Source organism: Diabrotica virgifera, chromosome 1 (assembly GCF_917563875.1).
Source record: "Diabrotica virgifera virgifera chromosome 1, PGI_DIABVI_V3a".
NCBI classification, from domain to species: Eukaryota; Metazoa; Arthropoda; class Insecta; order Coleoptera; family Chrysomelidae; genus Diabrotica; species Diabrotica virgifera.
Window position 1 is genome coordinate 156,237,294 of NC_065443.1, and position 13,735 is coordinate 156,251,028.

At 40.7% G+C, this 13,735-nt stretch overlaps 1 protein-coding gene across 1 annotated transcript; it reads right to left on the bottom strand.

Annotated features, from left to right (window-relative positions):
* Positions 1–311: 311 nt before the first annotated feature.
* Positions 312–1,145, bottom strand: LOC126891833 (uncharacterized). Its single transcript, XM_050661152.1, has one exon. The coding sequence runs from the start codon at positions 1,143–1,145 to the stop codon at positions 312–314; it is 834 nt and encodes a 277-aa protein (XP_050517109.1).
* Between the last annotated feature and the right edge of the window lie 12,590 nt (positions 1,146–13,735).

Consider the following 13,735-nt stretch of genomic DNA (forward strand, 5'->3'; position numbering starts at 1 on the left):
GACCAGTTACTTTTTGATGGTCTTATGCCTAGACGCAGAAGATTCTCAAACTCTTTTTTAGCCCATTGCAGTTTGTCAGGTGCTAATCGTCGCCGTAGTCCGATGTTTAAAGTCAAACTCACATACCCGTATGTCGCAATTTTAGTGTCATTGGCCGCGTATAGTTCGTATGTAGTCTTTTCGCGTGCACCCCGTACATATTTTCGCGAAAAACGCACAGATCGGCACCGGTGTCGATTAAAAATTGTTTTTTAGTTGCATAGTCTTTACGAAAAGGCGGCGAGACTTTGGGCTTGGATCGGATGCCGCACTTACCGACTGCCCGCGATGTTTCCCTGATTCTTGCGCGGAGGAGAGCACTTTTGAGCCTGGTCACCAAAACGGTAGTGATACCAACATAATATGTCACTATTATGTTCCCTACTGTAGCTTCTGTCTCTAGGATATGGTCTGCCTCTTGAGTTGCTGCGGTTACGACGGTATGTGTTAGTTTGTGCTTGAGCCTGCGACAAGCTAGCTAGCTGAATTTTCATTTCAGCAAATTCGGCTGTCAATTTATCGATGTTACTTTCACGCGCGTTGGAAGCTTCTGAAATTTGGGCGCTAGGAGCTATAGCTTCAGAGATTGTGTCAGCTAGCTCGACAACTGCGTCTAAACTAGCTGTAGCTTGGGTAGCTAGAATAGCCTGTGTAGACGATGGCAGTCTACCTAACCAAAGAGACCTTACAATATTATCTGGCACTGTTGTGCCTGCTAAAGACTGTAAATGTCGTAAGAATTGTGAAGGTCTTCGATCACCCAGTTCTTCATGCTCAAGTAGTCTTTTAATTTTTTGTTGTTGAGATGCACTAAGTCTTTTAATTAACTCTGACTTTAATTTTACATACCTCTCTGTAGCTGGTGGTGACACAATGATGTCCCTAACTTTTGATATGTACACTGTTTCGAGATTAGCAACTTTGTAGTTAAATTTTGTTGCGTCACTTGTTATGTTTGCCAGTGTAAATTGGTTTTCTACTTGCAGGAACCATATTTCAGGATCGTTGGGCCAGAACGGTGGGATTTTAACTGAAATCCGATCAACTGAAGCACTGTTATCCTGAAGCACTGAAGCACTGTTATTGGCACTGGTACCGTCCGTCATTTTCGAAGTTCACTGTATTTAAAAAACGGCAAAAGTATATTATTAGCACTAATTTGTTAAATTTTCGCGGCGTTTTAAATATTCTCGGGGTCACCAATATTCCGGTAGGTGTGGGTGTTGACGGAAACAATTATATAAAATAATATTAATTAAAACGCAACCAATTGTCAATAATATACTTATTTATTTTTGGTAAAAAACAGTGTCTTGCTTATACATCTCGTAAGAGGGTTTGTTATTGTTTCGGCCCAGCAAGCGACCGATGCCTGCTGGGGTGTAGTAACCGACTGAGTGGCTGAAAGAAACCACAGACGCGAATCTGTTTGTGTTTAAATCTAAAAATTAAGAAAATAAAATTAGCAAAAATAGTAATTAAAGCGTACCGCTATATAAGTTAAACATCACGAATGCTAAATACATACACTGGAACCCCGATAAGTCGGCCTCCGATAACCAGACGTACGGCTAACCCGGACCGATTTTCATCAGACAAAACAAACATTTTTTCATTAGGACTGAGTTTTTTACCAAGAAATAAACAATATTTTATACAACTGTACGTAATTTAGATGTACTGTGCATATTAGGTCTGGATCCCGCGTATGAAAAAAAAGTTGATTAATAGCAAGCTGAAAATTGTTTAATAGATTAAGGGTGTCTAGTCGAACAAACTTTGATATATGGGAACACTGGACCAGGGGGAAGTTTTAATTGTGGAACAGGTTAAAAATTTGGAACGGTCAGACCACGAAAACGGCACATGTGTTTTGTCCGACAGAACAGACTTAAACTCTCCGAACAGAGATTAAACTCTCATGCAAAAATCAGACTGCTATTTATCACTAAATGGGCGTTTTAATGAGTGGAACATGTAGAATATGTCAAATGACAGGAATTATGACAGGTGATAAATAGCAGTCTGATTTTTGCATGAGAGTTTAATCTCTGTTCGGAGAGTTTAAGTCTATTCTGTCGGACAAAATAAATGTGCCGTTTTCGTGGTCTGACCGTTCCAAATTTTTAACCTGTTCCACAATTAAAACTGCCCCTGTTCTAGTGTTCCCATATATCAAAGTTTATCCGACTAGACACCCTTAAGCTATTAACAAATTTTCAGCTTGCTATTAATCAATTTTTTTTTCATACGCGGGATCCAGACCTATATGTATTTCATGTTTTTGTAATTATAATGTATATTTGTTTATTATTTATATGTATTTTATTAATTTTTAGCATATTCTCCGGCTAATCCGGATTTTCGATAACCCGGATCGGCGGCGGTCCCGATTAATCCGACTTATCGAGGTTCCACTGTAGGTGTTAATATCTAAAAATCAAATTATCTATGGCACCGTATAATTTAACCAGCCCAAAGAATTGACGATATAATAGTCCAGCCACTCCAAAAATTACCTACCAATATAACTTACCTCATCACATCATTTGGCTCTACAACTCTATGTGAGTCTTGGTCGCGTTTACTATTTCCCTCCATTGTTGTCGGTCCTGAGCAGCTATTTCCCATTGCTGTACTCCCATTTTGCGTAGATCGCTGGGTACTGCGTCCTTCCATCTCTTTCTTGGGCGACCAACTGACCTTTTTCCATCGGGCCTTTCCCAGAATGTGGCGTTTAGAAGTCTTTCGTCACTTGATCTTAGTACGTGACCCGCCCATCGTATTCTGTTTGATTTAATGTAGCGTACTATGTTTTCATCTCCGTATATTGTCTGGAGTTCATCATTGTGTCTTCTTCTCCATTCTCCTGGTGTCTCTTCTCTGCAAGGCCCATAGATAGTCCGCAGTATCTTTCTTTCAAGTACCAGTAATTTTGTTGTTTCCCGCTGATTCAGAGTCCAGGTTTCGCTTCCGTACGTTATTATGGGACGAATTATTGTCGTATATACTCTTATTTTTGCTGGTCTTGAGAGTATTTTTGATTTAAGTAGGGTCCTTAACGAGTAATATGCCCTGTTTCCTGCAATAATCCTGGCTGCCACGTCCTTTTCATAGTTATTTTCAGATGTTATGATCGCTCCCAAGTACTTAAATTCTTTGACGACTTCAAAATTGTATTCATTAATTGTTACGTTTTGTCTAACCCTTGGTCTTGGGTTCTTCGTAACCACCATGTACTTGGTCTTGTCCTCGTTGACCTTAAGACCAACTTCCTTGGCTCCGTTCTCGAATAGGGTGAAAACTTCTTTTGCATCTCTGGTGGATTGTGCAATTGTGTCCACGTCATCCGCAAAGGCTAATAGTATTTTTGATCCTTGGGCGGCAAATCCGTTTGTCAGTTGTGGCTGAGCTTTCCTTACTGCATGTTCCAGTGCGAAGTTAAACAGCAGGGGGGCGAGAGGATCTCCTTGTCTAAGTCCTGTGTCAATGAGGAATTCCTCCGACGTGTTGCTGCCAACTCTGATTCGTGCGGAAGCGTTCTCCGTGCTCACCTTTGCTAATCGTACCAGTTTTCCAGGTACTCCCATTTCTACCATAGTCTCCCACAATGCTTCTCTGCTAACAGAATCGTAAGCTTGTTTGAAGTCCACGAAGATTTGGTGTACATCGCGATTGAATTCCCAGTTTTTTTCCAACACCTGGCGTAGGACGAAGATCTGGTCTATAGTCGACCTTCCCGGTCTGAATCCGCTTTGGTAGTCACCTATTATTTCCTCTGCGTATGGAGTTAATCTTCTAAACAGTATTATGGATATAATCTTGTATGTTGTATTAATTAACGATATTCCTCTATAGTTCCGACATATTTGTTTGTCTCCCTTCTTGTGAATAGGTATTGTAGCGGAAGAGAAATCTTGGCCGATCCCCGTATAACAGTAAACACCTCGAGAATGACGTAATCGGATGTGCTAGGCCTCGCCGGAGAATTCTGGAAGGTACGTCACGTAGGCGGAACAAGCCGATAGCTCGAGATGGGAGTCGATTGTTCCAGAATAACAACTGGGTATAAATACGGGCATATTTTGTGAATAAGTTTAGTGTATAAGATAAATTCGTCTGTAACTTATATAAATAAAGTCGTATATAAATTACGAACCGCTAGTTTTATTGTAATTAGAAGTAATTACACTAATCACGCTACAGTTGGTGTCGGTGTTCGGTAAACTTAGTGCGATATAAATAAGTGAATTACAGAGAGACTTTAAAAGACTTTTGAACTTTATTCGTCGGGAATAACCGGAGTGCGTTAATTGTTCGGTATTCGGAAAGACTTTAAAAGACTTTTGGACTTTATTCGTCGGGAATAGTTAAAGTGCGTTGATTGTTCGGTATTCGGAAAGACTTTTAAAAGACATTTTGGAAAGTACGTGTGTGCCGACCAAAGATGTTGCTACGAGAACTTACAGTAAAACAGCTCCGTGAACAGCTAGAGGAACGGGATCTGGACAGCAGTGGGCTCAAGATAGTCCTACAAGCACGACTCGAGGAAGTCCTAACGAAGAACGGAGATGATCCAGAGACGTTCCACTTCCAGTCAGCAGAACAAGCAATCTTATCGAAATTAAAAACTGTTTCTGAAACGATTGATGATACTTCTAAGATAAGCAACGAGAAATTTGAAAGTGTTTCTCAAAAGATCGATGAAACTTCTAGACAGAACAACGAGAAATTTGAAAGTGTTTCTCAAAAGATCGATGAAACTTCTAGACAGAACAACGAGAAATTTGAAAGTGTTTCTCAAAAGATCGATGAAACTTCTAGAAAAAGCGATGAGAAATTTGAAAGTGTTTCTCAAGTAATAAAAGACGTTTGTAGACAGACCGACGAGAAATTTGAAGAAGTTTCCAGAACATTCGATAAGATACAGAAAAGTGTAGACGACAATAAAGAAATGCTAGAAGAGAAGATCAAACAACTAGAGAGCATGATAAATGATAACTGATACAAAAGTACAACCATCAGTTAATGCAGTAGCTTTAGATCTTGTAGTGAAGGATGAAACACCGAGAGACGAAACATCGCATCATATGAGATTTAAATTACCACCATTCGATGGGAAGTCCTCTTGGTCCATATACCTTAGACAATTCGAAGCTATTGCGACCGCCAACCATTGGACCGAACAAGAAAAGGCTGTTTCCTTGACTGCTGCTTTGCGAGGTGATGCTGCAGATATATTAAGATCAATTCCTAAGGGTCAAGAAAAATGTTACCAGACCTTGTTCACTCGTCTAGAAAAACGCTATGGAGATGCCCATCTACAACAAGTATACAAAGCACAACTGAGAAATAGAAGTCAACGAGCAAGTGAGAATCTGCAAGAATTTGAAGCAGATGTGGGTCGTGTGGTGCGGTTGGCTTATCCGGAGGTGCCAGACAGCGTTTTAGAAGAAATTGCGGTAGATACCTTTGTCAATGGGCTGAAAGATAGTGAACTACAGAAAGCTTTACGACTAGCAAGACCGAAAGTTTTAGATGAAGCACTTGCTATTGCATTGGAACACGAAACGGCTAGTCAAACTTCACGAAGCCATAGAGTAAGAACCATTGAAGAAAGTGACGAACACAACGATGAACGTCTGGAGGAAATGATACGGAGAGTATTGAGTAATCAGATGCCAAAGAGACGCGAGCCTAGATGTTGGAATTGCGGAGACGTAGGCCACATTCGACGTAATTGTAAGAAGATCGTACAGCCGTCGGAAAACTAGAGCGGGTCGACACCAAGGGGCAACTGCCGACCTCGAGAACTAGAGCCCCCATAGTAACTGTCAACCTTACGTCCTCCGGTGGAATCCACAACTTATACATCGAAGGTCGTATCAATAATAGATGTAGATCATTATTGGTGGATACAGGTGCAACGAGAACTATCGCACGTCCAGATGTAGTACGAGACCATAATAAATTATCACCTGCAACAGTAAAGCTTAGAACAGCAACTGGTGAGCTAATTAATACATATGGCGAGGCTAATATGTCAGTATCCATTGGCCAGACCACAGTTGAACATCAAGTATTAATTGCCGAGATCTCCGACGAGTTCATATTGGGGATGGACGTACTACGAAAAGTGGGGGCAATATTGGATGTTCAAAATGGAGTTCTCAGGATCAACGGTGAAGAGTTGCCCTTTCACGACGACAAAGAAGATGTCATCCGCTTACTAACTACATGCGACGTAACCATACCCGGTAATAGTGAGAAAATTCTGATGACCATGCTTGATGGACACTGCCGAGAGGGAAGTTTAAGGATGGTCGAAGATGTAGAAAATGTCGAGTTCCTAACGGCGAAAACTTTGGTAAAAGTTCGAGATGTCATCCCTGTAAGAGTTATGAATTTAAGGGAAACTGCTATTAAGTTAAGTGGAGGAGCTTTGATCGGACAGTGTGTTCCCGTGGCTTCAATTTGCTCTATGAATACCAATGAGAAATCATCAAAGTCAAAGTATCCAAAAGACCTTGTCGAGATGATCATTGAAAGATGCCAAGACCTTGACTATGAACGAACGGAAAAAGTAAGGTCTATGCTGATAGAGTATCAAGATGTTTTTGCTATTGATAAGAAGGATAAGGGCAAAACAAGCATAGTAACGCATAAAATAAATACCGGAGACGCTCAGCCAATCAGACAACGGCCTAGACGACTTCCATTTGCGAAAAGAGATGAGGCCGAAGAGATTATCAAGGATATGGACAAACAAGGAGTAATTGAACCATCGAACAGTCCATGGACATCACCAGTAGTTCTGGTAAAGAAGAAAGATGGTTCAACGCGTTTTTGTATCGACTACCGCCAGCTCAATGCGGTAACAAAAAAAGATAGTTATCCTTTGCCCAGAATAGACGATACATTGGATACTCTCTCCGGTTCTCGTTGGTTTTCCACACTCGATTTAAAAAGTGGATATTGGCAAGTAGACATGGAGCCAGCCGATCGGGAGAAAACCGCATTTTCGATAGGATCAGGGCTTTGGCAGTTCACGGCTATGCCGTTTGGTTTATGTAATGCCCCTGCCACATTTGAAAGATTAATGGAGGCCGTTTTAAGAGGTCTAACATGGAAAACATGCCTGGTTTACTTGGATGATGTAATTGTGGTTGGAAGGTCCTTTGATGAACATGCCAAGAATCTAATAGACGTCTTTCAACGATTGAGGGCAGCGAACTTGAAGTTAAGTCCGAAGAAATGTCACATGTTTCGACGAGAAGTTAAGTACTTAGGACATATTGTATCGAGTAATGGTGTAACAGCTGATCCTGAAAAGATTGATGCAATTAAAGATTGGCCAGTACCAAAAGATAAACATGAAATTAGAAGTTTCCTTGGCCTATGTACATATTACCGACGATTTGTCAAAGGATTTGCCAATATCTCCAAGCCCCTAACAAAGTTGACGGAGGAGGGCAAAGAATATACATGGAGTGAAGAGTGCCAAAAAGCTTTCGAACAACTACAAATGGCTCTGATCAGTGCACCGATATTAAGCTACCCGGGACAGGCAGGAAAATTTGTTTTGGATACCGATGCTAGCAACAGTGCTCTAGGAGCTGTTCTCTCCCAAATCCAGGACGGACAGGAAAAAGTCATCGCTTATTTCAGCAAAGTCCTGTCGAAACCGGAAAGAAACTATTGCGTTACCAGAAGAGAACTGCTGGGTGTAGTGAAGGCTTGCGAACATTTCCATAAATACTTGTATGGCAGAAAGTTCCTTCTTCGCACCGATCACGCTGCTCTAAAATGGCTCATACAATTCCGTAATCCAGAGGGCCAGATGGCAAGATGGTTAGAACGATTACAAGAATATGATTACGAGATAGAACACAGGGCCGGAAGAGTTCACTCAAATGCTGATGCCCTTTCGAGACGACCATGCAGTGCGAATTGTAATCACTGTGCCAAATTAGAGGAACGATTTTGCCCCGTGAGACGAACCACCGTAATTAATGAGCAATGGCAGCCCCAACAGTTACAACACGCCCAAGAAGATGATCCATGTATAAAAAGAGTATTGGATTGGATGCGTCGAGGTGAGAGACCTAGTTGGCAAAACATTAGTGCATGTAGTCCGGAAGTCAAGGCCTACTGGAGCCAATGGAATTGCCTGATACTAAAAGATGATCTTTTGTACAGAACCTTTGAGAACGATGATGGTACAGAATCTAAGCTTCAGTTGATTGTACCTAAAAGTAAAGTGTCAGAAGTATTGCGTCAGTTGCATGACGGTACATCAGGTGGACACTTTGGTATTACGAAGACTCTGCAAAAGGTTCGAGAACGGTTCTATTGGGTGAACTGTAAAGATGATGTAAGAAGATGGTGCCAGAAATGTGAACTGTGTGCATCCGGTAATGGTCCAGTTGGTAAAAAGAGAGCACCCATGAGACAGTACAATGTTGGAAGTCCTATGGAAAGAGTAGCAATCGACATTGCAGGTCCATTTCCAGAAACCGATGCTGGAAATAAATACATTCTGGTAGCCATGGACTATTTTACGAAATGGACCGAGGCCTATGCATTACCGAATCAAGAAGCTGCTACCGTTGCAGAGGTACTTGTTAAAGAATTCTTCAGCCGATTTGGTGTTCCCTTGGAGATCCACTCCGACCAAGGGCGAAACTTTGAGTCAGCTCTTTTCCAAAACGTTTGTAAATTGATTGGTGCCAATAAGACCAGAACAACACCCCTGCATCCTCAATCAGATGGAATGGTCGAGAGGATGAACCGAACGATGGGTAAACACTTGTCCAAAGTTGTATCTGAACATCAGCGAGATTGGGACCAACACATTCATTTATTCCTGATGGCCTACCGCTCGGCCGTGAATGAAACTACAGGTCAAACACCAACCTGCCTGATGTTGGGTCGTGAAGTTCGTTTGCCCTGCGACCTAGAGTTTGGCTGCAGACCTTCCGAGGAATATGTTGCAGGCGAAGAATACGTAGACCGCCTGAAGTTACGAATGAACAACATTCATGAACTTGCCCGACAACACATCCAGATAGCCAGTGACAGAATGAAAGATCAATATGATTCTCGCTGCAAGAATGAAAGCTTCGAAGTAGGTGATCTTGTCTGGCTTTATAATCCACAACGTCGTCGAGGCCTGTGTCCTAAACTGCAAAGACAATGGGAAGGTCCGTATGAAGTTAAGAAGAAAATAAATGACGTAATATACAGAATTAAGAAGTTGCCAAACGGTAAACCAAAAGTTATTCACATAAATCGTCTTGCACCATATGCTGGCTCAAATGAAACAGAAGAAGCACGAGTCCTCCAACAGGAGATGAAAGATGTCGCACAGCCAAGTTTTAATCAATTTATGTCAAATTACGCAGCGAGAAAGAGTGCTAGATTCGGCGTGACCACAGAAGTTCAGCAAGATCTGTTTGGTGTTCCAGAAAACGTCTCTCTGGCCCACTGTGTTGCCCAAGACCTCGAGATGACTAAAGGAATATCGTCCGTATTCAATAGAAAGTTCGGCCGCCTGGGCGAGTTAAGAAATCAGCAGCCTAAAATTGGAAGAGTACTGCGATTGGAAGATGGTCCTCGATCTTTGCTGTATATGGTGACCAGAAAGTCTTATACGGACACGCCAAGCTACGAGAACATATGGCGTGCTCTAACTAATTTGAAGAAAATCGTGTGTAATTATGACATCAAAAATTTGGCTTTACCAAAAATAGGCCATGCAGTAGAAAATCTGGATTGGAAGATTGTGAGAAGCATGCTTGAAGTGGTCTTCAGAGGAACTGGTGTACAAATCACTGTGTGTTGCATGAACCCGAAGATGTCGTACCCTTCAAAGACAGTAGACTGTTATTTCTTCTTGAAGGGTGTATGCAGAGCTGGAGAGTCGTGTAGATTCCGCCATCCTGGGCCTTCATTTAGAGTTGCTGATCGAGACGCTCAGATCTTAAGAGGGGAGCAGTGTAGCGGAAGAGAAATCTTGGCCGATCCCCGTATAACAGTAAACACCTCGAGAATGACGTAATCGGATGTGCTAGGCCTCGCCGGAGAATTCTGGAAGGTACGTCACGTAGGCGGAACAAGCCGATAGCTCGAGATGGGAGTCGATTGTTCCAGAATAACAACTGGGTATAAATACGGGCATATTTTGTGAATAAGTTTAGTGTATAAGATAAATTCGTCTGTAACTTATATAAATAAAGTCGTATATAAATTACGAACCGCTAGTTTTATTGTAATTAGAAGTAATTACACTAATCACGCTACAGTATTATATGGCTTTCATGCCAGTGTTTCGGTATTTCTTCTCTTTCCCAGACTTCTCTTATAAGATGATATATCTAAAGATGTAGGTTGTCTCCCCCTTTTTTTAGTAGTTCCGCCTGTATGCCGTCTGGGCCTGGGGCTTTATGGTTTTTTAGGGACGAAATTGCGGACTTCACTTCAGCTAGTGTGGGCCCTGGTATTTCAGGTTCAGCTAACTGGTACTGTCTTTGTTGCCCTGTCGTTGTGGGGTTTTCTGTATTTAAGAGTTGCTCAAAATACTTTCTCCATTGGCGGCTTATCTCTTCGTCGTCAGTGAGCAATTGTCCTGCATCGTCTTTTATAAATCTTGGGCTGTTGATCGTGTTGCCCGTCATTGTTTTTATGTCCCTATAAAACTGTCTAGACTGACCGGTTCTATGTTCCTCCTCGAGTTGCTGTATTCGTGCTTCTAGGTACTGTTTCTTTTTTCTTCTCAAAAGTCTTCTCGTTTGAGTTCTTACTCTGTTGTAGTCTTCCCTGTTCTCTTCTGTAGGTCGCGTTAGTAGCTCCAGCCTCTTGATTGCTTTCTGCTGTAAGCTTTGTTCGCACTCCTGGTCAAACCACTGGTTTTTCTTCTTGTTATTCTTTTGTTTCCCTATCGTTTCCGCTGCGGCGCTTTCTATGGCGTTTGTTATATTTTGCAATTTCTGGTCTATGGTCAATTCTGGTGTTGATGTCTCTTCTTCTTCCATTGTCTGCAATTTATTTTGGATCAGCGACTGATATTGGCGTTCATTATCAGGTAGATCGAGCATTGAAATGTCCCATCTGTTTCCTTGTTGGCGTTGCTTTGGATGTCTCGTGTTTAGCCTTGTTCTCATTTTTATTCTGACCAGGAAGTGGTCAGAGTCACTTTCTGCTCCCCTTAAACTGTGTGCGCCGATGATATTGCTAGAGTGTCTTCCGTCGATGAGCACATGGTCTATCTGGTTTCGTGTGATTCCGTCATTTGACACCCAGGTTACTTTATGTATATTTTTCCTTTGGAACTGTGTAGTTTTCACTACCATATTGTTGGCTACAGCGAACTCTGCCAATCTTGATCCGTTATCATTGGTGTTATCGTGTAAGCTATGTGTACCGATCACCGCTCTAAGATGGTCCTCTTTACCTAGTTTGGCATTGAAGTCTCCCAGTATGATTTTGACGTCGTGTCTGGGTGCCATTCTGTACTGTTGTTCTAGAATTTCATAAAATTCCTCCTTGTCGTCTTCATTTTCTTCTTCAGTTGGTGCGTGGGTTGAGAAGAGGGTTAGGTTAAACCATTTTCCTTTAAGCCTTAGAGAACACATGCGCTTGTTGATTGGTTTGAAATCAATTAAGGCAGACTTGAGTTTTCCGTTAACTACAAACCCACATCCAAATTTGTGCCTTTCCTCTTCTCCTGACCAGAAAACCAGGGAATTTTCCATTTGCAGGTTTCCCGATCCTGTCCATCTCATTTCCTGGATCGCTGTTACGTCCATCTTATATTTTTGAAGCTGTTTTATGGCATGTGTTGCAATTCCGGGCCTGAACCAGCTTAGCACGTTCCATGTGCCTAAAAGAATGTCCTTATTTCGTAGTTTGGGTCTAATCTGTGTTTCATGTCTATTCCGATGCAATAGTATTCGATTCGTAGCGTCTTTCTTTTTCCTTGTATGGGTTGCTGGTCCATAGCAAAACCCCCTTTTCGGAGGACCATTTCTCCCTTCCTCGTCAGCCCTGACCCTGCCTTCCACTGGGGTTGGTTACCCAATCTCCAACAGGGTTGCTCAGGTTCTCCGGGGTTCACCCGTGCAGCCTAAGCCACACTTCGTGGAGGTGAGGATAGGAATTGAGTAGGAGAGGCTAGAGATGCTAACTGGAAACAGCATCATGTATTGCGCTTCACTACCCCATTTGAACCCCTTACCCCTTGAATATAACTTACCTGCAAAACAATATAAAAAAGGAATGAATCTCATCTTCAGAAAGCCGTTGTCGCATAAATATACAAGTAGTGTAAGAACTAGCTATCTTTAAGTAAACGAGATTCTTTGTGGGTTGAAATAGTGGGTTTAGTATTAGTAATGAAGTTGAAATGAAAAATATGCGATTGATTATACAAGGGAAAGTGGTAGGGAAGAGAGGACCGGGGAGACGACGCACGTCCTAGTTGAAAAATTTAAAGCAGTGAAGTGGAAAAACAACAATAGAACTTTTCAGAACCGCTACAGACAGAGTAAAATGGGCCATGATGATCGCCAATGTTCTTAAAGGATAAGGCACATGAAGAAGAAGAAGTGAAGTACTGTGGATTCCATGAGAGCAGAAGCGTATATAAAAATAGATGCAATGCTTAAAAAACTAGAAGCCTTCGAGACGTGGTGTTCCAGGAGGATACTGCACATTTAGTCCAGAGAAATAAGATTTTTCTCGTGACACATCCCCCTCCAGGCCGAAACCAAATTTTTTGAGTAGTATGGACATCTATATTATTAACCTATATGTTTCCTGTAGCCGATTTTGATGATATACATAGTTATAAACAAATGAAGATCAAAAAACGCTAAATTTTCGCTTTTTTCGTCTATTACCAAAAAGTTAAGCACTTTAAACAAATTTGAGTGTAAGAAACTCATAAATCGTATAAAAAACTTCAATATGGCGTTCGCTGAATATGTCCATCCTTATTGGTTGCTTAGAAAATTGCAAAATAAATCATAAATTTTGAGTTTTTAAAAATATTCATAACTCATGTAAAAATTAACTTAGAACCTTCTTATTACACGCAATGCTGATACTTCTTGTACTTAAATTATATTTTAAATTTCAAAGCAATTGGTCAAATAGTTTAAAAGTTATTTAATTTGTTTTTCCCAAATTCATTTTTTTTGCAACACTACAAGTCAGAAAATTATGAGGCTACAATCATACTTCGGACAGTTTATGAAAGAAGAACATTTATACTATTACCATTATTAAAAATAAATGACAAAAAATAATTTTAAACAGTGTAAAATTATTTTGAAAAAACATGTCGATTTTTTGCTTACTTATAAACAATTAGAATAACTTTTTAACCGTTACCTGTAGAAAAATTATTTTTTCATATTTAGAAAGACTGAATTTTTATACACATTTAGAAAGAAAAATAACTGTCCTAGGACAATTAGGGACAAAGTTAGCCCCCCATTTGTTTAATTCACATGTTTTTGCAAAATAATTTTGCAATATTTATAATTATTTTTTTGTAATTTTTTTTAATTAAATTAATACTGTAAATTTCCTTCTTCCATAAACTATCCAAAGTATTACTGTAGCTTCATCATTTTCTGACTTACAGTGTTGCAAAAAAATAAATTTGGGATAAACAAATTAAATAACTTTTAAA